The following is a 26,044-nucleotide window of genomic DNA, read 5'->3' on the forward strand; positions in this document are numbered from 1 at the left end:
AACCAAGGTTTTTTGTTGCAGTTAATCCTATTGGGAATGGCTGTGAATGATTCAAAATAGATGTTAAGATTAATGTTTTCGAATCTCTTATGAATAGAAAGGAACTAATTCTTTTCAGTATTGCCTGGCTCAGTCTGGAAACTTCAGCTTTGAATCAAAGAAGACACTGTGGTCATTGTTATGTCAAAAAATAGAGCAATAACTTTAAGGTCACCATATACATCTAGGCCATCCTCATTCTATTTCCTTTTTTCCCTTTGAACAGCGTAGATTCTTGGAAAACTCGATTTCAGTAGCCCTTAAAATGCAAACATTTTAAAGAATAAAGCGACGTTGGCGAACAGAGCTTGTCTAGGAACTGTTTAGTGACATATTTTGTTTTGGAATAGAGTACGTGAAAGGCAATTGTTGTTTGTTCCGAGAAAAAAATTACAAACATCAAAGTACCATAGTACATTGTCGGAACTCTTTGGGGAGAGGACTGCCTCCCTTTTCTATGCCACTGGGACAAAGCTCAGCAACTGGTACTAATTTGCTTTACCTTCCATTCTTGTAGTATTAAACCTCAATTTCCAATATTTCAGTCTCGAGAAAATTACAGAGTTATTATTTATAATTCGTTTCTTGTTGGAAAAACAATGGAAACTAAAAATTTGAAGCCAACTTCGGATTTCCGTTATTCATACCCCCATTTTGTAGTTACGCAGAATGCGGAAGAGGGGGTTAGTTTTGCCATTGGCAAGGATACTCGTTAATTGGACTTTTGTAATTATATACAGTACAAAAAACTAAACTTGCTTCAAAACAGCAATGTTCTACGAATATTAATTTTTTCTCAGTGTTTGTCAAAAGTTCCCAATGCATCATTTATATTAAACGTTAACTTTGAAAGTTATATATATATATAAAGTAATAGAATTAAACATATATTTACAATAATTTAGACAATAAAAAAACACGTTTCAAAGAAAGAACATGGTTGTTGAGTGCGTAAGAATGGACGTACGTGAAGCAATAATTGAAAATTGGTCGCAATTTATGGTAAAATGAATTTACATCTAAAAAATTAAATCTCCCTCTCCCATTCACGACACGCCAGAGGGGCGAAGGACTGAGTAGGGGTAAGATTCTGCAATTTCCAAACTTCAGCACATACAGGATATGGTGATAGAGTTGACTACAAGACTAGAGGGTTCTTCCAATAGAAATAGATACATTTCCCGAGATAAGACTTTTTTTTCACCTTCCGAAACGATACCTCCGCTTTTGTTTCGTGAGCAGCCCTAGAGGTGATCTAGTCTTCCCCCCCCTCCAATTTCTGCAGGTATTTTATAGACACTGGGAGAACCCTGAGCAGCATTAGAACGAAAGTAGATTGTGAAAAAAATTCTGCCTCCACCAAGAATCGAACCCCGGGCGCGTACTTGGTGAGTAGACGAAGAGATATTAATAATACTCAACTGCGAAGTCATAACTCGTTTCTCTTTGAAAGAATTGGTATAGAACAGGGTCGTCTGTTTGCTACTCTGAGAGAAGTTAATCGCTCCCAAGCTCAAACACAACTCTATCAAAAAGACAAAAATGACTATTACTATTTATCTTGTTGAAATGAAATTTCTAGTGTACACGCCCTACGGACATGCACCGACGCCACTGCAAGCACATCTGTGAAGAGAAAGCGCGTTAACTTCGCATGCCCTTAGAAGTAGAAGTATAGATACCCCAATCTATGACAAATCATCAAATTCATCATAATGTATATAAAAGATTAAATACAGAGTGCTTCATGAAAATATACAGGGTTTGTCCGGAAAGTAATAGGACTGAGTCGATTTAAAAAAAAATTATTGAGCCAATCGTTACAATTCTTTAAAACTTTCAAAAATAGGCTCCTTCTGCGTCGATGCAGCGCGATTTCCAAGCATTGAAGGCGTCACGGAAGTCATTCTCCGGAATAGCCTTGAGAGCCGCGGTGCAAGCTGCTTGAATCCCCTCTGTCGTCTCAAAATGCTTGCCTTTCATCGGGCGTTTCAGGCGAGGAAACAAAAAGAAGTCCAGGGGGCCACATCTGGGCTGTAGGGCGGCTGCGGAAGCGTTGGGATGCCGGCCTTGGTCAGGAAGCTGTTCACAAGAAAGGCGGTGTGAGCCGGGGCGTTGTCGTGGTGCAGCTTCCAGTCAGCTCCGATTGACCCTTCGTTTGAGTCTCTTGAGCACTTCCACGTAAAACTTGGCGTTGACGGTTTGTCCAGGAGGAACAAATTCATGGTGGACGATGCCTTTGATGTCAAAAAAGACAACGAGCATCGTTTTCACTTTGGATTTGCTCATTTTTCCCTTTTTTGGGGCGAGGAGACGCCGGCGCGTGCCACTCGTAAGATTGCCTCTTTGTCTTGGAATCATACTCAAAGATCCATGATTCGTCACCTGTGATTACGTTATTCAAAATTGGGGGTCACTTTCACATGTTCAAATTTTCTTGGCACAATTCCACTCTCCGCAATTTCTGGTCGTCAGTGAGCACTTTTGGGACAATCTTCGCGCACACCTTGCGCATGTTCAAATGCACCGTCACAATTTCATGAACCACAGTTTTTGGTAAATTTAACATCTGGGCAATTAAACGAATACTTAGTCGACGGTCTGAGTTCAAAACTTCGCGCACACGAGTCACATTGTCGGTGTTTGTCGAAGTCGAAGGTCTTCGAGCACGGTCTTCATCGGCGACCTCTTCCCGGCCCTCCGAAAAGGCCTTGTGCCACCGAAACACACCACTTCTTGCTAAAGCATCATCTGAATAAGCCTGCTTGATCATATCAAACGTCTCTGTCGCAGATTTACCGAGTTTAACACAGAATTTAATCACGTACCTCTGCTCTAACGAACGCTGCATTTTCGGCTTGCACCACTCACAGAAACACGTCGGGCGAAAAAGCCTGTCCTGACTCTCCGTGTGCTCGGAGACAACTGACCAGCCGCTCGTTCATTAGCTAGGAACGCCCTCTACCGGATCCAGTCGGTGCGCGCACGCTCCGAAGTACAGTCATGGCGGAATAAAATCAGTCCTATTACTTCCCGGACAAACCCTGTATACTGACTTTGAAACATGACCAAAAAAATCATGTTTCTACCTGGTAGATGAAATACTGTAAGAAGGGTGGTGTGATATTTACACTCAACAGGTACCAGGGAGCTAAAGCCACTAAGCAGCCAGTGATGAGCAGTGGCGTAACTAACGGGCTTGAAATGCGGGGATAAGTATGACAACAGGGACGCATTTAAGTTCCAAATATTATGATGTAAGGATATTAAACCAACTTTTCAGGTTTCCTATTATTTCACACTTTTCCTTCAATTTTCTTGTGTAGTCGTATATTTTCATGTTAATGTCAAAAAATCTATTTAGCGCGAATATTTTGTATAGGAACTGACACAATAAACAAAAGAATTTGACAATATTCAATAATTTTGAACTGAGAATGAAATTTTACCTTGTATTTGTGAATCCAAGACGAGATTTTTCCTTCAATTTCCTGGTCAAAATAATGAGGTTGTTACTTTCGCGACACATAATGTGAAGGCCAAGTGAACTTTGTGTTGGACAAACACCGTGAGTGTGGGTTCCTCGGGGTTTTCCCGTTTCCTCCCACTTTCTTCATTCCACCATTTCATTCGTTACTCATCATCACCGTCTCCTTTAGCCTAACCGGCATAAAGCGGGACGTAAAACTCAAAGATTTCATTTTCATTTACATGATGTGAAGTTTATCTTTACTGAACAGAATCAGTATATGGTTTTCATTAAGCTCTGGCGCTTTAGCTTTGAACGTTCACATATTCCGTGAACCCTTCCAGTGAGGAACACTAATTGGGGTCTGTATCTGATTTGATTTTTAGTTTACTTTTATAGTAAGCTTTGAAAACATACCTCGTATGTGCTCTCTCTCTCTCTCTCTCTCTCTCTCTCTCTATATATATATATATATATATATATATATATATATATACAGTGTGCGAATTAGATAATCTATATTGGGGGGGATAAAATTAGGCCAAAGGACATAGTCTGAAGGTTCAAATTTCAAAATGAGACAATAAATGCCTTACCCCCATATATATATATATATATATATATATATATATATATATATATATATATATATATATATATATATATATAATATGTGTGTGACCTGTAATAAATGAGAGATTATTAATTTAATAAATCTACCGACAATAACTATGCACATATATATTGTCTGACATACACACACACCACTAAACCTTTCTGAACGTGTTTTGATGTTGTACTCACTCTTGTCCCCGTAGCTCTCTAAGGTTTATTTAGTTAATAATTTGGCTCGAGCGATAGCCATGATCACAAGCATATGTTAATTTTTCCACTCATATTGAAAGCTTCCACTTTGCATTAATACATACAGGTTGCGAGAAGAAACCTACTTCAGTCTTGTGAAAACCACTAAAATTATCAGTTAAACCGGACATTTTTTTTAAAGAAAATCTAGATATTAGCCTATCAAATAAGAAATGGATTGTTGCTGGTCCCGATTTCTCACATCAAGGTCAAATCGAAGGCCAAATATTTAAAATCTCTCAATTCAAATTTCGAGCTTGTGCTTCTACTTCCCGCTAAAGCTGTGCTCATCACGACTTTTTTTTTCTCCAAATATCGATTCCGTGATGGGCACGGAAAGTCAACACTTAAAAATTACTTTACTGTTAGGTTGAAGATGAGTTGATTCACTATGGGCTACGTTATTCAAATAAAGTAAAACATTACACTGAAGTTTTTCAGATAACATTAATTGCGTGGACGGCAAACTGTACAGCGAAAAGATGGAAAAATGAAGGGTTAACTTTAAAAAAAACCCGCTCCAGTTGAAATGCTTATACAGACACGGACAATGACACGGAGAACCAGTCGTATTAACAAATGCTGAAACAAATCATGAATTATTCGCTTATTCACCTAAAAATCACCTTCATTAACATGTCTGCTCACTAGGAGCGTATCCCCCAGCGTGTACGTTAACATATACTTACGAGAGAATACCTATATCTCAGATTTTGAGTACAGTTTCAAAAGTTCATTTCCGTAAACTGTAAAAGCAGTGATTACTATGCTAATTATCACAAATTAAATGCAACTTTTGAGTTGCATACACACAACCTACTAGGGAATGAAGACCATGTGCTAACAAAGAGTACACTGGAAAATGAAATAACATGTTATAACAAAAATTAAAATAAGATGATAATCGATACAAATATAGAGGATGAATAAGACATATCCGAACTTCGCCAAGTATGGTAGAAGAAGCTATTTGTTTACTTCTTCTTGGCCAACCGCTAAGAACATTTATAAATCTATATGTGGCTTTGTTATACGCAATTAGTACATTCAAATTCACAAACGATGACGAACTGAAGGGTACGAAGGTACAGTTGCAAGTAACAACCGTAGTCATATTATAATAATATAGTTCTACTAAACAACGTTGAAAATAGTGGGTAATTAGGTGGTAAGTAGAAATGACTAAGGCTGAACAGTTTACATCGATCATTTCGAAATACAGCTAGAAGATTAAATTTACAAGAAATAACAAAAATCAGTGAAATTTGGAGTTACACTAAGCATAGTTTGAGGGGGAAAGCGAGCATCCCCGGTGGGGATACTTCAGCTGACTTCTTTGGGGGGGGGGGACAAAATGTGATTGAGGGGGAAAATCACCCTCATCCCCCCGGTAATTCGCACCCTGTATATATATATATATATATATATATGCAGGGGGTTTCAAAACAACACCGACGTTTGGGAGATGATTCCTGACACCAAGATAAGTCGAAAAGTATAGACAAACCTGGGTGCACAAGTGCTTCCTTTCGGAGTTATGAAAAAATGAACTTTCAAAGCCCATAGCTCCAAAACTATGCGACTTACCGTAGTCGGGTCAAGATTTCACTTCGGAACTAATATGTGCTCTATCCATAAATCCATGTTCCAGAATCCTAAGGTACTCACGAAACAATTTTTATAGATGGAGTTTGGCTACGGGCATATAATTTGAAGTACTCATCAACTACCTGTTAAATTGTTGCAGAAGTACCGCAGGATTCTGAAAGATGGATATTTGGATAGGCCACATACTAGTTCCTAAGCGAAGTCTTGACCCGACTACGCTAGCTCCCATAGTTTTAGAGCTATGACCATTTAAAGTTGTTTTTTTCGGGTTTTCGGCAGGCTATAACTCCGAAAGGAAGTATTTGTGCACCCAGCTTGGTCTGTAACCAACCGGGTGTCAAGTCACTGATCGGGCTTCCATTTATTTGTAACCATTTCGAATGTCGGGTCGCTGTTCGGGCTGCCAATTATTCGTAACCACTCCCTGAATCTGGTCGCTGTTCGTGGTCCTACCAATAAGGATTCTCCTGAGACTGGAACTTACCTGGACAGGACGATGAAGGACCTCTCCAAGAAAAGGTTACAAACTGTTTCCAAATCGCTCGTCGGCCTCAACGATGAGATGAGCATTAGGCGCCGAGAAGTTCGGATGTCTTGTCCCGAAAACCTCACGGACGATCAGACGGTCATCCAGACCATAACGCACACAAACAACGAAAACACACTGAATTACAGAACACTATGTTTATTTATTAGAATACTAATATATAAAAAAAACACAACACTTAACACAGAATATGGATAATAATTTTCATCACTAAAATCGCACTTTGCCTTTCTAATGCACTGTAGACCTTTATATATATAAGATTATAATTCAGATTTCACTGCAAATGCCTCTCACACCATTGACGCACTTGGGGGATTAGCATTGGGGGAAAAGTTGCCGAGACAATCCCGCGTAGAAATCCAGTTGCTGCGCCAAACAATCCTGAAGCATAAAGATGAGTCTTCAGCAAATTATAAAAAGAAAGTAGAATGCTGATGTTGGAGGGCGCGTGTATAACTTTTTAGCGCACAAGGTTTGAGAACCTGGGACTTCACTAGTTGAGGGCTAGCCGTAAGAAAACGTCCTTCGCCGGCTAATAGCTTGTGTCCCTTAACACAGAATCATACTTGATTCCCGACGCAACGTGCGTGGTGGATGCTTCTAAACCTGGAGTCAAACTCACTGAGCACCAAAGCTCAAGGTACCGGCTGCAATGGTCGACTGAAGAGTGTTGGCAGTTCATTCCAAAAACCACTCACTTAAAGCACCTGTATGCACATGCAAACAGAATACGGAAAATAATTTATGTTAATTTTAGTCAACTGCCCACAATGCACGAGACACTGCGATAACTCGGGCGTGAGAAAGTACAGATAAGGAACTGCAAAACCAACGCAACCGGCGTCACTCTGGTCACTTGAATACCTGTTCTGGTCTAGTCTGCTCTAATCTATTGCAATGTTTCATAAGCGATTAAAGAAAACACTTAATTCAGTTCCCAATAACTATAGAATATATACTGTGCATATAATAAGTCAGGGAGAAACACTGAAATGGTTCGTCACTAACTGAAATGTTCTCACCAAAAGCAATGTTTTAAATATATATATGAAAAAGCAATGAAAGACTTCTTTGTCCAGTTGTGTGGGAAAGAAGCAATTCCCACCGAAGAAAGAACTTACATGCGTCGCAGAATAAAATATAAATTTAAAAAATAGTCACTGTCTTTACGAAATATACAGAGCGTCCACAAAAATACTTCTATAACCTGGTGGCGGTTATAGGTCTATACTTTTAGTCTTATCTTGGTGTCAGGAATCACCTCCCAAACGTTGTCGATGTTTTGAAACATCCTGTATATATACAAAATGAAATCTTTGAGTTTTACGTCCCATGATTATGCCGGTTAGATTAAAGGAGACGGTGATGATGAGTAATGAATGAAAATGGTGGAATGAAGTGGTAGGAAACGGGAGGACCCCGAGAACACACGCACACGGTGTTTGTCCACCACAAAGTTCACTTGGCGGGGGCTGGGATCGAACCCGGGACCCCTAGCACCAGAGGTGAACGCTCTACCACTGAGCCACCGCGGCCCCCTGTATATATACATACGTTGTAATCCTTTGCTAGAAAATGTTGGAGCATCTTGTTAGTAATAAACCCTCTCGTTATCGTTCAGTTCACGAACCTTCTAGCACTGCAGCCTAGAACTCTCACTTGTAGCTGTCCGAGGTCGCCTCGATTGGCCTTTTGTGCACATCACACATTTCCATGCATTTCGAATATGCAAAGTATAAGAGTACTTGTTAGCTGTGAAGGAAAATTAGCACCATACGCACGTCTTTATTGTCTCTGAACCTCAACCACATTCTCAAATTCCCAGTAGGACTTTAACAAATTGTGCATTCGTATTTTAGTATTACGTTACTAGGTTATGTTTTGGAAACATCACTTGCGTTAACGTGTTTCCTTTCAGGTGATATTTTTTTATATATTCCAGGAGAACACACAGTAACCAGCCATTAATCTTTCGTATGTTACTTTATTTTATTTCGGATGTATTGTATTTGGTATAGCAGTAGTTGTACATATACCGTACATGTTCGTGCTTTCATACACCTACTTACAGAATTGGGATTTTTAAATCTACATATAACAAAACCTATTAGTTTAATTACGTGTGTAGTCATCACATTAGTTTTCACCGCAGATTACATTATCGAATTAAAAGTAAGCAGGAAGACTTGAAATAATATTGAATGATTTTGTCAAGAACTTTAGATAATATAAATACACTGATTTTTTTTCCTCTTGTGAACATGTTATTTATCTTCGGTAGTTTCACACCATCATTTTACCTTCGAGCTTCTCAGGTATGAACAAGTAAGCGGACAGAGAAAAAGCAGTCAACAAATTATGAGTATTTATTAAAGCACTTATCTACAAATATTTACATTTAAAAAACCCATACATCTATTAATTTTATGTATAGGGCGAATAAGAATTGACTTCTTACTGAAAGCTACCTGCAAATAATATTGTACTTGCATGAAACAATGTAATTTGACCCTTACCGATAAATTTTGTCAATCTTTGTATTTTACGATGACGAGGACAGCCCAATTGGCCTTCTATTGCACTGGTTTTAAACAATATTTCGTCTACCAAAGTGAAAATAAGAACTTGACTGTTTCCGTATAAAGTCTTTGGGATATGGATTGCTTTATAGTTTTTTTTATTATGCTACCTCCTGGTGACGAAAAGTTGAACTAAAGAAGAGGAAAGGAAGTACAAGCGTTTCCGTAGTTTTGACTTACTTGTGTGTGTGAAGAGAAGAGTGACTTTCGTAAGTGCTTAATCATGACGATTGGATGCTAGTGATAAAAACCTAGCCTTCACTCCAAATATAATACATTACTAAATTACGAAAGTGATAAGAATCATATAAAGTGCGTCGTACATAACAAATAATAGTAATTAATCAGTTGTATTTTTTTTTTATACGAAACTAACGTTTAAGATGACGTAACTCGTACTGTCGTACCCAGTCAAAATCAACGGAAAACTGAGGTGTGACAAGGTTTGCTACAATTTGGCGCACTGTTGCGTCGTTTGGAATCTTCCGAGGTAGGACATTCGTCGAACTTTGTCCAAAAGAACAAAGTTTTTGCAAGCATGAGAGGAGGACACTGACCAAACTATTTATACGAACTAAAGAGTGAAGGATACTATAAAAATGAAAGTGATAAAAACCAGTATAAATTATACCGTGTTCCGCAACGACCGTTCGCGCTGTCTTGATATAGAGAGAAACTGGGGCTATGATATGAAGTGTCATAGTTCGATTTGTCAATAGTCTTGTGTAAGAGCTCAGGTATGTTGCATTCTTCTATCCAATAAATATGCAGAAAGCAGCAGTGTTGTAAGTTTAAAATATGTTTGTAAGAAATAGTTTCCTGAGTAGTTATGCAAGGTAGTAATAAAAGTAGTGTAAGTAGAAAAGAATGAGAAATTACTTTGCCTATTCTAGTCTAACTAGCCACTAGACCGTCTGGTGGCTGTTAAGTGCTTTATCCTGGTATTAATGGCGCCTTATTGACCATGGGCCGATTAATAATATATTGTAGTATTAAGTGGTTAATCGGGGACTTTGCAACCTAGAGAGGGTCTGTGTGGGTCACAACCAGGGCCGGTTCTAGACATTTCTTAAGGGTAAGCAAACAAACATTAGGCGGCCCCACCTAAATGATAATAAAAGAGTAGAAAGTTGTAATGTACAAATATTCTTCAAATAATTACTACCATTACAAATTTCTTCAATATCTGTAGTTTCCCTGTGAATATTAACGAAAAATGGCAAAATTATAACTGACTGAATGAATACTAAACAGTTCCAATTTCAATAATAAATAGCATTTTTTTAATCAAATAAGCACAAGACACAACTAAGATATACACTATTTTGACAAATAAAATTAAAACTTGATAGTCGAAACAGAATAAAATTCATAAGCTTGAAGTCTAACATCAGGGTGTCTACTGACCTGGAATTTACTTTTGAACCTGGAAAACCTGGAATTGAACGAGGAACCTGGAAGTTTTAAAATTGTTTTTAAAATACTGTTTTTGGAATTGGTATGGGATAAGTATATTTTTTGTAAAATGCAAGAAAGTTATATACTACAGCGTAAGTTAAAAGCCAATAACTTAATCAGTGGAACCGTAGTTGAGAAAGACAAGATAGACGTAAGCAGGCTGCAGGCGGTGAATGTTTTTGAAAAGTATGGTGGTACAAGAAGAGACTGAATAAGATTTTATTTGTTTGGCATGGTCGTTGTGAATAACAGTAACTATAAAAAGATCTAAATTAGTCCCCGATGATGAGAGTAAGGTAATTGAAAAGTTAAATTTTATGATCTATTAAGTTTGTGTTTTACACTGAAGTGATACTGGCATACAAGCCAGAAGCTTTCTCTGTAGTTGCTGCTTATTTGCATAGTATGAATCAAGCTTATTTGGTGCATTGTGAAGACATAGGTTTACATATTTCTGTAGCAAGAGTAGTAGACAGGTCTGAAACAACATTCCGCTTATACTCCTGTGCCGAAGCTTTTTAACAGGAGTCCAAAGCTTGCGGATGTCGCAGTTAACACCATTCCCGGTGGCTGAAAGGTGTATCACCGGAAAAAAGTAAAATTGCCCACATCTTAACGGAACCACTTTTTGTATTTAGGTTAACATTTTACTAGTCTTGCAATAAATCCTGTTACACGCTAACAATTAACATTTTATTTTTCAGCCATTAAAATGGGGAAAAGTAAAACTAAATTCCAGGACTCGTGGAAAGACCAGTGGAAATGGGTTATTAGGTCCAATGATCCATTTAAAGCAGGTTGTAAACTGCAGAACTGATTTTGACATTTCAAGTATGGGAGCTGGATCATTGAAATCTCTTGAAAAAGTAAAGAAACATCAAATAGCTGTTAAAGCTCTTAATGCATAATGTTCGATCGTAAAGTTCTCAAGCAATGTTAACAAGGAGCCTTCTTGTACAAAAAAATTCTACAGCGTCTTCCAGTTCAGTGACTGGCACATCATCTACTCCAGTTGTTCAGGAGAAAAATGAAAGCCCAGCAAAAACTGGTGGTGTAATAAGAGTTATCTTATCAAAGATCTAGTGACGAAAGCAGAAATAATCTGGACATTACACAAAGTTACAAGTCATGCATCGGCCAGAAGCCAAGCGAGAGACACGGATGTTTCCTGAGTGTGAAGTCGCTAAAAATATGCAGTTACACAAAGACAAAATAGGTTATGTCATCACTTTTGGATTGGGTCCATATTTCCAATAGACATTACTTCGTGAACTACAAAATTGTGAATTTTTGCAGTATCGTTCGACGAAAGCCTAAACACTATCTCACAGAAAAATCAAATGGACTTAGTAGTTCGTTTCTGGCACAATGACGAAAATAAAGTTTTAACGCGTTATTTAACATCAATATTCCTCGAACATGCTACTGCCCAGGATTTGTTAAGCGCATTTATAATACTTTCCAGGACAAGGGTCTCGATTTTTGTAAGTTACTTCAGGTTTCTCTTGATGGCCCCAACGTTAATTTGAAATTTCTGAGTGATTTGAAGGCCTATCGGAGTGAAGAAAATGGCCAAACTTTCCAGGAATTTGTGATAGAGTTTCAGAATGCTTTCGAGAGTCCATTTGTGAAAGCTACGCGCCTGCGAAACTTACGTTCTATTCCGTTCGATCCAAAGCGTTACAGAAGTGTTGTTGATTTTGTGACAGAGCGCTTTAGCCAAATCTAAGTCTTGGAAGAATATGAAAACCCAATCATTTCGTTGTCACACATCACCACTCTCCTGCCCAAACGGTACCAATTAGCTATGATGGGCTCTATGCCAGACAATATAAATCAATTCCTTGCGATTGTGCAGTCTATTGAAGGATTGTCGGGAATAACGAATATGTATGACAGTGTAATAAACAGAAACAGCAAGGTGGTGCCAGTGTTGATGTGAAAGCAGAACAAGGTAGTGAAGTGAGTAGTGATCATAGTTCGCGTCCGAATTTCAAACAAGGTTGGAATAAATTTTTTTATAAACGTGGACGACGTGGTAAGTTTAACAGAAATAATAATGCGAACGGGGGTAATCATTCACAAAGTTATACGCAACAGAACGTAAGTACAAACGAGAATAGGAGTGAAACTCAGGGTGCGAGAACACAAAATTCTCCGAACACTTCGAATCAAAATAATAATTGGTTTCCAACGTTTAATAGAGGTCCAATGTAAACAATAGTAATAATCAGCAACGCCAGTATACGTACCAACAGGATGGATTTTACCCGCAGTGTGCTGTGCCTTAAAGCTAGTAGCGCTCTCCCACTTGATTGCTGCAAAGGGGAGGGATTTCAATAGTGTAAAATGGATTACTTTTCCACATGTGCAACGAAGAAGATATACAAGCAGACGATGACATATAATGTTAACGAAGAGGAAGTGATTAGATGTGAATTAGGTCGGAATACTATGAGAGTAAAGATTTTGTTAAACGAACAACCCAAAATTTGCCATTCGACAGTGGATCGGAATTGTGTTTTTTACGATATAACATTTTTCGACAGGTAACTAAATGCGTAACGAATCTGCATTTGCAAAAAGGATAGCATATTGTTTTGAGTGATTTTCTTGGAAGAAAGAAAAAGTTATTTTACCGGTACGAATTGAAAACGTAGAAGTGCCAGTCGAATTTCTCGTACTACCAGAGTTACATGAAGATGTGATACTTGGTGCAAATTTTCTTGAGAAATTAAACAGTGTTATAGATTTTAAGCGAAGTACCTTCCGTGTTGAATTTCAAGGAACGAGTGGTGAAGTGCCGTTGATTCAGAGAAATAGTGAAAATGTCATTTTAGCTAACGTTAGTGGAATTAAGCGTGAGGTAGCCCCTACTTTTGGGTTGTCCGAAATAAAGGACCCTAATGAGTTTTACGCGAAAACAGTGAATGTGTTTCGCAGTGGATGCGCCGAAACAGTACAAGTAAATGAAGCTAGTGACCAAATAGAGGACTTCCCGCCAGATTTATATTTTACTGTAGAAGAAATAAGGGATGCAGTTACACGCGCTACGCTGTTTAATGAGAACGAGAAAGAAGAATTATTTCAGTTATTGAAACACAGAAGAGTGTTTGCTCGTTTTCCTGGCCTGTGTAATATATTTCAGTACTGATTAGAAGTAGATACAAGTGAACCTATTGTTGCTCGTCCTTACGATATTCCGCACAAATACAAGAAGTGCGTGAAGAAATCCGAAAATTGTTAAAGTGGGGTGTGATCAGACCTAGTTCATCGTGTCATCTATTACCGTTGCACGTAGTGTTAAAAAAGAGTGGAGCGCTGAGAATAGTAACAGACTGTAGAGCTCTAAATGTGCACATTAAGAATCCAGCTCTTCGTGTAGAAAAGTTATCTGACCTCTTTGCTAAATTTAGTGGAAAACGTGTGCTAGGAACTCTCGATTTCACCAGTTCGTATCAACAGTGTGTAATTACAGAAGATTCCATGCCATATTTAGCTTTCTTATATGAAGGAACATTATATGAATACACACGTATAGTTTTTGGAGTGAAAAACAGCTCATCTGTTACAAATGTGCCTGAATAAAGTGTTCCCATTGCCATTACAAGAGAAATTAATTAGGTATATGGACGACGTAGCTCTTGCTTGTAAAAGTCCCTGAATTTTTACAGCAGTTAGATGAAGTGCTTAGTTTATTGAGTGATGCGAATATGACATTAAATTTATCAAAGTGCATTTTTGGTGTAAGCGAAATTAACTATTTAGGCTACTACGTATCTTCGGAAGGTATACGAAAGGATCCGAAATCAGCCGAAGCAATCGAGAAGTTACCAGTGCCGAAAAATTTAAAAATGTTACGTTCATTTCTCGGTGCAGTTCAGTGGCATTCGCGAACAGTCAGTGGTCACGCTGTTATCGCTCAACCCCTTTATGAACTTTTAAAGAAGGAAAAGAAATGGAAGTGGGAAGAACACCAAAAGGCATTTGAGTTATTAAAGGCCGAATTAGTGAAAGACGCTAAATTACACCATCCTCAATTCGATAAGCCCTTTTATCTCGAAAGTGACATAAGCAAACTCGGGCTGGCTTGTGTGTGTTATCAAATTATAGATTGTGAAAAGTGTGTTAGGATATGCGAGTCGTACTCTCAATAAACATGAACGAAATTACGCAATTATTGAACTTGAGTGTGTAGCATTAGTGTGGTGTATTTGTAAGTGGCATGTTTGGCTGAAAGAATCAAAAATATACATACGAACAGATCATAAAGGTTTGGTACAGTTAAGACGCATGCGTAATTGGAATGCAAGACTTATGAGATGGTCCCTCGAACTCCAATCTTATGATTACAAAATTGAATTCATCAATGGCAAAACTAACACATTACGTGATTTTTTATCTCGTATGTTACCAACACAGGAAGATCTCATGGTGAATGTGAATCCCGTACACGCTGTTCAATCACAAGTGTTCGATTTAGATCCATCTACAATTGGGAAATTACAGTGGGAATGTGACGAATACCGTCCTATTATCAGTTACCTACAAGGGGACGTAAGTGAAAGTAGTGTAAATAAAAGTTCTTTCTGTAGTAGTGCTCGAAATTGGAAACAAAATTACACTTTGGAAAATGGTATTTTGATGGTGAGATTTTCATTTCCCAGACATTAAAATTGTGCGTGCCTCCATGTTTAGTGAAAAACATTTTAATTGGCTACCATGATCACTACGGTCACTTTGGATTTATGAAAGTGTTTAACATCATTTCACGTATGTTCTATTGGAAAACTATGCGTAGTGACATTAAGTCGTACATTCTTGATTGTGAGGTCTGCATGAAAACGAAGGTCGATCATCACCCAGTGAGTGTTTAATGCAATCAGTGCCAGCGAAAAACGTTCATTTGGTTTCAGCAGATTTAGTGGGCCCTCTTCCTCTACGTAAACATGGTGAAACTTACCTGTTAACAGTGTGTGATGTATACTCTCGTTACTTAGCATATCCACTTCGACGTGCAACAAGTGCAAGTGTAGCGAAATGTCTCACTAAGTCATACATGCTTCATCTTGGTATTTTTATGAACATTTTGGTAGCTAATGGACCACAATTTATTGGTAAAGAATTTGTGCAAACCATGGAAGCGTACAACATCAAAATACATTATACTACGCCTTACCAGGCGCAAGGAAATGTCATCGAAAGATTTCATGCTGACTTAGAAAGAATTTTGCGTGTTTTGTGCCGCGATTCTCATTCTTCATCGTCAGAATATGTTGTGCAAGCGTTTGTTGTTGAATTATACTATTAGTGCCAGTTTGGGAATAGCGCCAGCAGAATTACATCTTAATATTAAACCAAAGAATTTTCATTATCACATTTTGGTATTGTGGAGAATAACGAAGTGATTGACGAAACGGAAGGTATAGATTGGAATGGAAAATTGATCATGGCTGATTTATGACGAAAGAAAATTATTCAGCAACGAAATGAAAATTCAAATGTTTCTCAGAGACAGAACTTTGTGTGAAGGTGATTTAGTTTTCTTACGTCAATATAACATCAGTAGCTTAGTGGACAAACGCATAGCTAAACTGTGTGAAGTGTACCGTGGTCCCTCTTTGCTGTGGAAGAAAATCGGTGAAAATGTATTTGAAGTGGTAGATCCGCAAAGTGGTAAATACCTTGGATTTCAGAATGTTTCAAGAATGAAGTTGTGGAGACCAACACCAGCTACTAGGAAGAAATGGCTAGAACTTCTGAAGACGCATGTGAACGAAGAACAGTTCAGTGATATTTTGGAGAGAGCTGAAAAGAAAGCAAACGCAGATTGCATGGACGACCAAGAAAAAGAACAAGAAATCAAAGATCAATTGTGCAATGCAAACATCGAAGACCAAGAAGTAAAAGTGCATTCTGGCTTTATCGACGAAAATGTTGTGTGGTATGTGCGACACGGTTACTTAGACGAGCGAAAGTTGTTCAGTCTGTTAGAGAGATATTATCAATAGTGGTTTGAAGAAGTAAGATCGAATTTATATAGATATATTAGGAGTTATTAGAGTATGTACACATTTTATTAGAGTATTCCTTTTTTTGTTATTGGAACAACATTGAAGTTTTACCTTAAAACCTACGACCATGTTTCGCCATGAATTTCATGTGCAGCATTTTTCTTTTGTCTTCTATAAAAACTCTATGGGGTTTCCTTAGTGTAACTTCTTTTTGTTAACCACAACTCTGTCTCTTCGTGGTCGTACTTATAGTGGGTAGGTTTATTTGGTTTTTGTGGGTTGGCTCTTCTTCATGTAGTCGTCAGACCATCCCTAAGATGGATACAGGTTGGCATCTGTAGACATCTGACATTGCCTCAATATAATACTCCATCATTCGAGTTTATATTGGTTTATTTCTGTCTTCATATTAACATCCATATAATAGTCATCATTAAGAGTACATGTGTAGGTTTATCATGTTTTCTATATATATATTCCTATTCAGCATCATATTCTATAAGTATATTTAGGTATCAAGTATCAATATATTGTCAAGTATCAATATGTATGAAGTTGGTGAAGTTGCAAGTAGGCGACTAGAGTTGAGTCGCATCTATCGTGATTGATACGCATGAAGGGAGTGTAATGAAGAAAGAAATACTTACATTTCTTTTGTTAACTCATCCCAAGTCAACTTCCTTTTAACCATGATTACGCAATTTACCTTTTGTAATAATTACATGTAACACGTAACGAATATACACTTGATATACATACACGAAGAATATAACACAAGGAAGAACACATGCGGGTCCAAACAATAAGAACCACCACATTCTGTTCACATCCAATTAACACGAATGCAGGAGCAGCAGCTGCAGCAGATAAAAAAAAAAATGCAAATTATTTGTAGAATAAGTCTTCGCACAATAAGCATCTCTATATCGGCGCCCAATACTTGGAAAGTAGCCCTACGCTAATATAGAGGACTATTGCCTGCTGAGAACTTCAAGAATTTTCACCGATGGACCTAGCCCTATCCAATGGGAAGAGGATAGGAGCAGAAGATTTATTCATCGAGTGTTCATTCAATGGGAAGAGAATGAACGAAGAGGACACTCTGTGGGATTGGACATTGTTCTGGAGGATAGTGGACAATTCAGACTGTTGCGTGTGCATATACTAAAAGTATAAACAGTATGTTCTAAATGAACAGTGAAGTGTTATTCTTCAAACTGAGAAATATTTATTTTTTTATTTTCAATTAATTGCATAAGTCAAAGTGTTTTATAAGCTGAAATTATTTCATTATTTGAAGTATTTTCTTATTTCATTCATATTATCTTGCAATATCTTAGTGTAGGTGTCAGATATTCAATTGTCATAATTATTGAGTGAATTTGCATTTGAATTATTATGACTATAATAAATACATATATACAATTATTCACATATCTAACTTTGGATTGAATAGACATTCTATATTTGTGAGTGCTAACCAAGTGTTTGTGTGAACTATGGCCCAACCGAAGTATACTTCAAAAACTTACAGTGTGTCCCGTCATACGCAAGCACAAACTGTAAGTGTTGCCAGGGTTCTTAAGATAAAAGCATCTCATCAGAACTTTACCTTTCGACTGTTCGGGAGCCAGTTGTGATAAACTCATTTGTGCATTATTTTTGATGTATCCAGCTCAGACAATTTAGTTCCCTTTTTATTTTAAAAGGACTGCTATATTTACATCAGCGCTATGCATTCTCCCCCGGATAGCAACATACAGCAGACGAAGCGACTGACGGCCTTGGCAGCCAGTCACAGCCCTACCTGCAATTACGTCATCTGGTAGGCGTAGCTCGCGCAAACAGCGAGAACAAGAGAGAATTTGCGGGAAGCAGCCATCACTGGGCGCGCAGACACTGACTGAAGAACAATACGTAGAAAACGCTGCCGAAATGGATTAATTTGAAACTAAAACAAATCTTGTATCCACCGTCATCTACAATATTTAAGATTAACAATATTTTATTAGTATAAAAGACCTGTTCATTATAAAGGAAATGTAAGTACTATAATTTTGTAAAGAATACGCCTATATTCCTGTGTATCATTCACTTTATTTGCGTCTGGAAAGTGATGCCTCATGTTCTTTGCCTTGTTGTGCATGGTGCAATATATTGATACAAGTGAATTTTTAATGTTCAAATCAATTTTCATGTTAAATGATGCTGAAATTTTGTTTCGTTTATCGATTTAAAGTTATTAATTGAATTTTCTTCTGTGTGTAGTTAGCGGTGGAAGAAGATATCATTTTCTGATAACTTGTTTCTTCGTTAACGCTCGGGAGAAAAATTCAATTAATGGCTATCTAATGTGATGTTTGCTCTACTTGGATTACCATCCTATGAAGTAAACGCCACAACTGATCGACCTTGACTATAATTTACTCGTTTGACGATTTAGTATAATAATAGTTCAGCTGTGAGCCCTTCAGTGTGGCAGCTGGTTATAATGTTGCGTTCCGTGTAACACGTGTTACGTTTGCTTGTTCAAAGATGGATATTACTCTGAGGAAATATTCGAAAATAATCGCTCTTAATGAACAGAGTCCTATGACTGAGAAATATAGCTACGACGGTTGGTGTGGGCAGTTCAAGTGTTTCAAGAATTTTAAGAACATTTCAAGATTTCAAGATCATCGTCTCCAAAAAGAAAAGGGAAATGTGGACGCAAATGGAAAACTACTCCCAGAACTGATAAATCCAATAAAAATAGCAAAATAAATCCAAGAAAGACAAGCACAGACCTTTGAAGGAATTTATTGGATTATTGTATTGAAAAGAGTACCTCAACTGCATGGAAAAGGCTTCTGGAAGTTGGCCATAAGGCAACACTACCGAGGAAAATAATTTCTAACTCTGACAATGATGGAAAAAAAAGGTTTAGCGTGCGCCAAAAAATACCGATCATGGACTGTTAACGACTGGCAGAAGGTGATTTTTCAGTGATGAAACACATTTATTTGTGCAGGGACACAAATCAAGTGTAGTTAGATAAAATGAAAGTGAAACTCTGCGTGCGACCAGATCATATACAACAGACTGTAAAACACAACAAATGGCACTGGAAGTTTAGTTCCTCTTAAAGGCATGATGAATTCTATCAAATACACAGAAATATTACCCAGTAGGATTGTTCCATTCAAACGGAACATTTTAACATGACTTTGCCTTTGTCACAATTCGAAATTGGTCCAGACTTTTATGCGAGAAAATAAAAGTGCTTGATTGGCCTGTTAATTCACCAGACGTAAATCCCATTGAGAACTTATAGCATATTCTCAATAATCGTTTTGCTAAGATGAATTGTACAACAGAACGCATGATAAACAGTGTTATACAAGTGTGGTTCTACGATGATGAAATCAAGAACATGAGCACTACACTAGGGGAGTCAATGCCAAGACGTGTTCAAGAGGTCATTTCTGCTAAAGGAGAACATACTTCGTACTAATATAGAGATTTATCAGTGTACTTAAGGTATGTAATGACTAAAAGCTAAGGCTTTAGATTTTAAAAAAATGTCCCAATTAATTCGAAGAGTGTAGTAGATGTAATAAAATTCAGGAGGTAAATTCTAATATTAAAGAATTATTGGCTATCAATATGATTTTGAATCGTATTCACCCTTAGTACAGAAGTCAGTTGACTGCACTGTCTCTTATGAATTTGTCATCTTTATTACTGTAGCACAGAGATTAGAGGCTATCCCTAAATATAATAATCATAGATATTTGAAGGTCAATCAGGTTTCCACAGAAAAAAAAAAAAAAAAAAATAGAAAAGTTGTCAAAATGACGGAAATAGTAGACGTAATTTTTCACAGAACCAAACTAATGAAAATCCATATGGTAAAGGTAACCGAAAAAGAAAAAAAATAAGTCACGTAGGAATAAGAGAAAGAATAACAGCAATAATAATTCTGAAAGACTTGAAGAAAATGTATGCCATTGTAATCGTGAGCTACTTTAGGTAGTAAATCAGGTTGATTGTGACAAATATTACATTGGCTTGCCGTCATTGGATTCGAAAGGGTTAATGGGTATTACGCAATATGACCAAGTGTGTTAGAGTGACACCCTTCCTAACACGCCATGAAAATGCAAAAATATTTTATACGGATGCTCATACACGGTGCCATGGAATGACTCCAGGACTATATGGCATTGAGTTACATAGACTCGACATTTATTCGGTTTACAAAATCGCAAGTTATCGATAAGAGACAGCAAAAACTACTGGAACTGACAGGAAAGCGATACGCAATATGCCAACGAAGTTCTGAAAGATAAGCCATTTACGCACTGAAAAACACAAGAACCGACAGCAATACGATAGATACAAAGCGTTATTTTCAAGATAATACGCTTAACGTTGTGACGAAATCCTATTTTCTGATTTAAAAATAAATAAAAACCAGGCTCATAACGTACATAACCACGGAAGAATATACAGGGTGAGCACAGAAAGTCCCAGGTTTCAAATTAATGTAAATTTAATGTGCGAAGGAATATTTTGCTGAAATTTTGAACAGTGATACATAAACTCAAAAAGTTTTTGTATCAATAATTGAAACTCGATGTGCGCACCACCTGTAACGCGGGAAATATCGAGGCGGTAATCTAGCTCCAACCACACGTTTTGAAGCATATCCGGTGTGATGGAGTTGACAGCATCACTGATGCGTTCTTGGACATCGTTCAGAGTTGCGAGTAGTAGAGGTGCATACACTTTGTCCTTCACAAATCCCCACAGAAAGAAGTCACAACCAGTGAGGTCAGGTGATCTTGGAGGCCACTTGCAAAGAACTTGATCATTGACTCCAGAGCGCTCTATCCATCGGTTTGGGAGGTTCTCGTTTAGAAACCTGCGTACAGCACGATGCCAGTGTAGCGGCGCCCCATCTTGTAGAACGAAGTCGTCTATCTCTGCATTACTAAGTTGCGGAATCAACCAGTTACTAGCAATGCTAAGTAACTTTCACCTGTAATTGTTTGTTCGTGAAAGAAGAACGGACCGTGCACCCGACGCTTTGATATTGCACCAAAAACATTGGTTTTCGGTGAGTCACGTTCCACATTTACAGTTGCATGAGGATTCTGGGTTCCCCATATCCTTACATTGTGTCTATTCACCTTTCCACTTAAGTGAAATGTCGCCTCATCGCTGAAAATGATCTTCGTCAGAAAGTTTTCGTCGTCGTCCATGAAATTTTGCAAGGTCTCACAGAACTCACGGCGCTTTACCTTGTCTTGTGGGTATAACTTCTGAACCAACTGCAGTCGGTACGGGTAACACCGCAAACGCTTGCGTAAGATCTTGCTTACCGTTGTTTGTGGCATCTGCAACTCTCTGCTAGCTTTACGTGTAGACTTCTGTGGGCTGTGTACGAAGGCTGCTCTTACGCGCTCCACAGTTTCCTCGGAGACTGGACGTCGCCCTGAATGTTCTTTTCTTTGATCACAAATGCACCCCGTCTCAATAAACGTTCTATGCCACTTCACACTGGATTTGTGTGTGGGTGGATCAGCATTAAATTGTCGTTTGAAATCACGCTGCACTCTCACAAAACTGCTTGTTTTTGTAAATTGTAAAACGCACCAGCTTCGTTGCTGTGGGGTGAACGCCATTTTCGATGTTACTGCCCTCTAGCTGCCCTGGTCAGAACTAGGATTCTGAAAAGAGATGGGAAAATACTTTGAGTTTACTGAGCTCTGTACAAAATTTCATGTAAATATTCAATTAAATGTTAATTATATGGCACTTTAAAATCAGGTACTGTTTCTGTGCTCACGCTGTATGTTCACTACACATGCACTCGTATTATTTATTTCGAAACAAACTTGTACTGTATCGATTGTATATTCAAGATTTTAAAAAGGGGGAGACTCATTCCTTGCCACCAGTTGAAGTACCGTAAGCAATAATTATCAGTATTAAAAAGAAAATTTCATTCAAGCAATTTAGTGTTCTGATACCCTATAAATTATATAGTAGAATTTCTAAATTTGGATTATCGCCCACGCGTTACTTTAAAATCTGGTAGATTAGTTTTCGAGTTTAAGAAGTAATAAAAGGAAACGTAGTATTTCTCTATTCATTCATGTGACTTTTTCTGTGTATGCTCAAAGCTGAATTTGAAGGATAAGTCTTAGAACACACTGGACATTTGTACGGTCGTTCACCCGTATGAGATCTTTGATGAATGACAAGAGTTGTACGTTGAGTAAATCCTTTGCCACAATAACTACATACATGCGGCCTTTCCCCTGTGTGTATTTTCGAATGTTGTGCATGCAATGTGAACGTGCGCGACCGTTTACCACAAACTTCACAAACATAAGGTCTCTCGCCAGTGTGTATTCTTGTATGATCCTTGAGTGAGTCCCTTGACGCGACATTCTTACCACATACATCGCACACAAAAGTTTCTTTACTCACAAAATCACCAGTAAGTAGGGAACTATGTACTTCAAGGTGCGTTTTCAGTCGTTTTTTCTCTGTAAAAGTCTTGCCACATTGATCACAAATATAAATATCACTCCTATGTTTCCTTTTGTGTGTGTGGAAAGTTGAATAGGAAACAAACTGAGCATTGCACACTTCACATTCGTAAACCTTTTCATTTGTATGTTCATTCTCATGAATCTGTAAACTGAATCGTTCATAAAATCCTCTTTCACAAAAACGACAATAATAATTAGGTTGCTGTGAATGTCTCTTTAGGTGAAGTTTTAAATAGTTTTCAGATGCGTAAATCTTTTGACAAAACGGACACACAAAATTTCGGTTCTGTTCGTCATGAATTCGCATATGAGTTTTTAAAGTTTCCGGTACTTTGAATTTTTTGTAACAGATCTCACATTCAAAATTTCTAGTAGTACTATGTACTAATAGGTGTTGTTTTAAATGTCGTTTCTCGTATGTTTTGCCACATATTTCACAATTTACGTAATGCATTCGTCGCTTCTTTTTGGGCTTCTGTTGCAATCCATCTCCTGTTTTGACCACAATATTGAAACCATCTTTGAAATTCTTGAGAACTTGCTCCCTCTGTTGAAAAGAGTCACTGAAATCCGAGTTCAAACTAACGTCACCGGTACTTCCGTCAGTTGAATTAAGAATTCTTGGTGTTTGCTTCTGATGAAATTTAGGCTGCAAGGCTGACTCTGTAATCCTCATTGTCCTACAAATAAACCAGAGGGGCTTTAAATGTCTCGCATATTGCAGTATACATCCAATTTCATTTAACATTTTCAAATTGATTATATATATATATATATATATATATATATATATATATATATATATATATATATATATACACACAAAAAAAAAGTGAAACTACGAATAACAAAATTATCTGACTAGGTAATATACTACATTTTTTTTTCAGTGCAGCCTTCATTAAAACCATCGAATATGTCTTCATGAATACACTAGTTCGGTAATAAATATAGGTTATAGTCACGGAGAAAGATATGAAGAAAGAAAAAAAAAAAACCTGCATAGTAATCTGATTTCGGAAGAATGCTGTGTAAAATATTGATACGATTATACATGACAAAATGACAATATTTTCGTTCGCTTAAACCAACTTTAGAATTAAGGCAAACACTGAACTAATATGATCTCATTAATTGAAAATACACCGTAATTTCAAGACATTATGCATTAAATATTCACCTTGTACCCTAGCTGCATTCATTGTTCCTAGAAAAAACTTTAATGGATTTATCATATTGGAGCTTAATTCACCCGTTGCAAAAAAAACTTTATTATAATCATCGTTTTCATAATTGATACACGACAAAATGTCTTTAGTTGTTTCAATAACTCTAATACAATCAATTCAGCACTCCATTCAGGATTATTCATTGAAAATGTTCCTAGTAAAAGAAGTACAAAATTGTAAGAGTCAATCCTTTCGATCTGAATTACATGTAATACATTGCACGTTACATAATGATTTTTTTTTTTTTAAACGAGAAAATTCAACATACAAGTGACTAAAGCATGGATCAAACGGAAATGAACGGTAATCAATATCCCTAAAAGTGCACTTTTTAAGTCAATATTAGTTAATATTCTTTATTTACAGTTTACTTTATTAAGCTTGTGGACATTATTCAATATTCGTTAAAAATTTGGTCCTTCTTCATGCACCAAATTAGAAAATTGTATGCTGTTAAAGTCAAAACCTTCTTGGAATACCATTGTTGCTATAACAAGTTTGTATCCAGTTCGGTGAAATTTTCAAACGTCGTATTAACCTTTTCGTATAAAATTTCATATTACTATACATATTACCCTATGATAATATTCTTTCTCCTAAACCTTTTGTCTACAATGGTGAAATTTGTGATATTTTGTATAATCTAATGTGTGCAGAATTTGTCAACCATGTATTTCCAGAATTTTAGAATGTTTCCGTATAATAAAAGCCTATTATCATGAATGTGTTAATTTTATTTTGTTAAAATTTTTGGATATAGTATACATGAAGCTGCATCAGTTCCCGAAGGAGCAGGACGCTCATACTTTTAGGGATTATTCATTGAGTATGTACGAACTTACAAAGGGGGTAACAAAGCGACTTTTGTTTACTTATCGACTGATACGAAAATAAAAAAGAACGTACCTGTACTTTATATCTGCATGTGTAGTGCCTTTGTACTTTATCTATGAGTATGTGTGTGTGTGGGGGGGGGGGAATTTAACGCATATTGCATGTCTTGTGCACATGGATACTTCTTACTATTGCACTACGTAGAAAATTTATGGTATCTCATGTAGAAGTGGTAATAGAACACAGAAGAAACGCAGATCAGGGGGTTCTCATGTATACTATTACTCATGTTTTTGGTTATTAAAACTCGGATTCTTGGCTTTTCCAATCTGAGAGTTGTCACGATGGAAAGTATCGATGTCCTGAACGGTATGTTTTGATTTTTGAAGATGTTTAAAAAAGTTCTCAAATAGTTTCTTTCTTTTCCCTAGATTTACTAATATGTTCTACTCCGGTGCTAATATTTCTTTTTGTCATACAATGTACGATTCACTACAAACAAAATACTTGATAATGCCACTTAATGAAAGCTTATCAACAAAACAACTCTTTTACTGACTTAGACTCCTTTTCAAGTTGAGAGGTGGCTCTTGACATATGTTTAAGTTATATTTTCTAGCAAGTTTTACTGACCTAGATGTCAAACAAAACAATAATGGAAACAAAACTAATTTTAAAAAATTTCCGGACTTAATTTTTTAGCTTTTTTTTTCCACCTTTGAAAATGTTATGCGCGTACTCCTGCCACCTTAAAAGGGTATTCTTTCATTAACAGTTAGCTACGCCAGTGTTAGCAATGATATTTAATTCTTCAAGCAAATCTCTATGTGATGTCACTGTGTCACTAATCTATAG

The 26,044-nt window shown here is 37.1% G+C and overlaps 2 protein-coding genes across 2 annotated transcripts in view; one reads left to right on the forward strand and one right to left on the reverse strand.

Annotated features, from left to right (window-relative positions):
* The window catches only part of LOC145663077 (uncharacterized), a 74,328-nt gene that overhangs the window by 29,863 nt on the left and 18,421 nt on the right, over positions 1–26,044 (forward strand). The window lies entirely within an intron of this gene.
* Positions 8,879–26,044, reverse strand: part of LOC145663076 (uncharacterized) — an 89,322-nt gene continuing 72,156 nt past the window's right edge. The window contains exon 4 of the mRNA XM_081729288.1: positions 8,879–23,806. Within this exon, the coding sequence (XP_081585414.1) occupies positions 22,714–23,806 (1,093 nt within the window). The 3' untranslated portion in view covers positions 8,879–22,713. The remainder of the gene's footprint in view (positions 23,807–26,044) is intronic.

The sequence above is a fragment of the Thermobia domestica genome, chromosome 10 (assembly GCF_964235325.1).
Source record: "Thermobia domestica chromosome 10, izTheDome1.hap1.1, whole genome shotgun sequence".
Classification (NCBI taxonomy): domain Eukaryota; kingdom Metazoa; phylum Arthropoda; class Insecta; order Zygentoma; family Lepismatidae; genus Thermobia; species Thermobia domestica.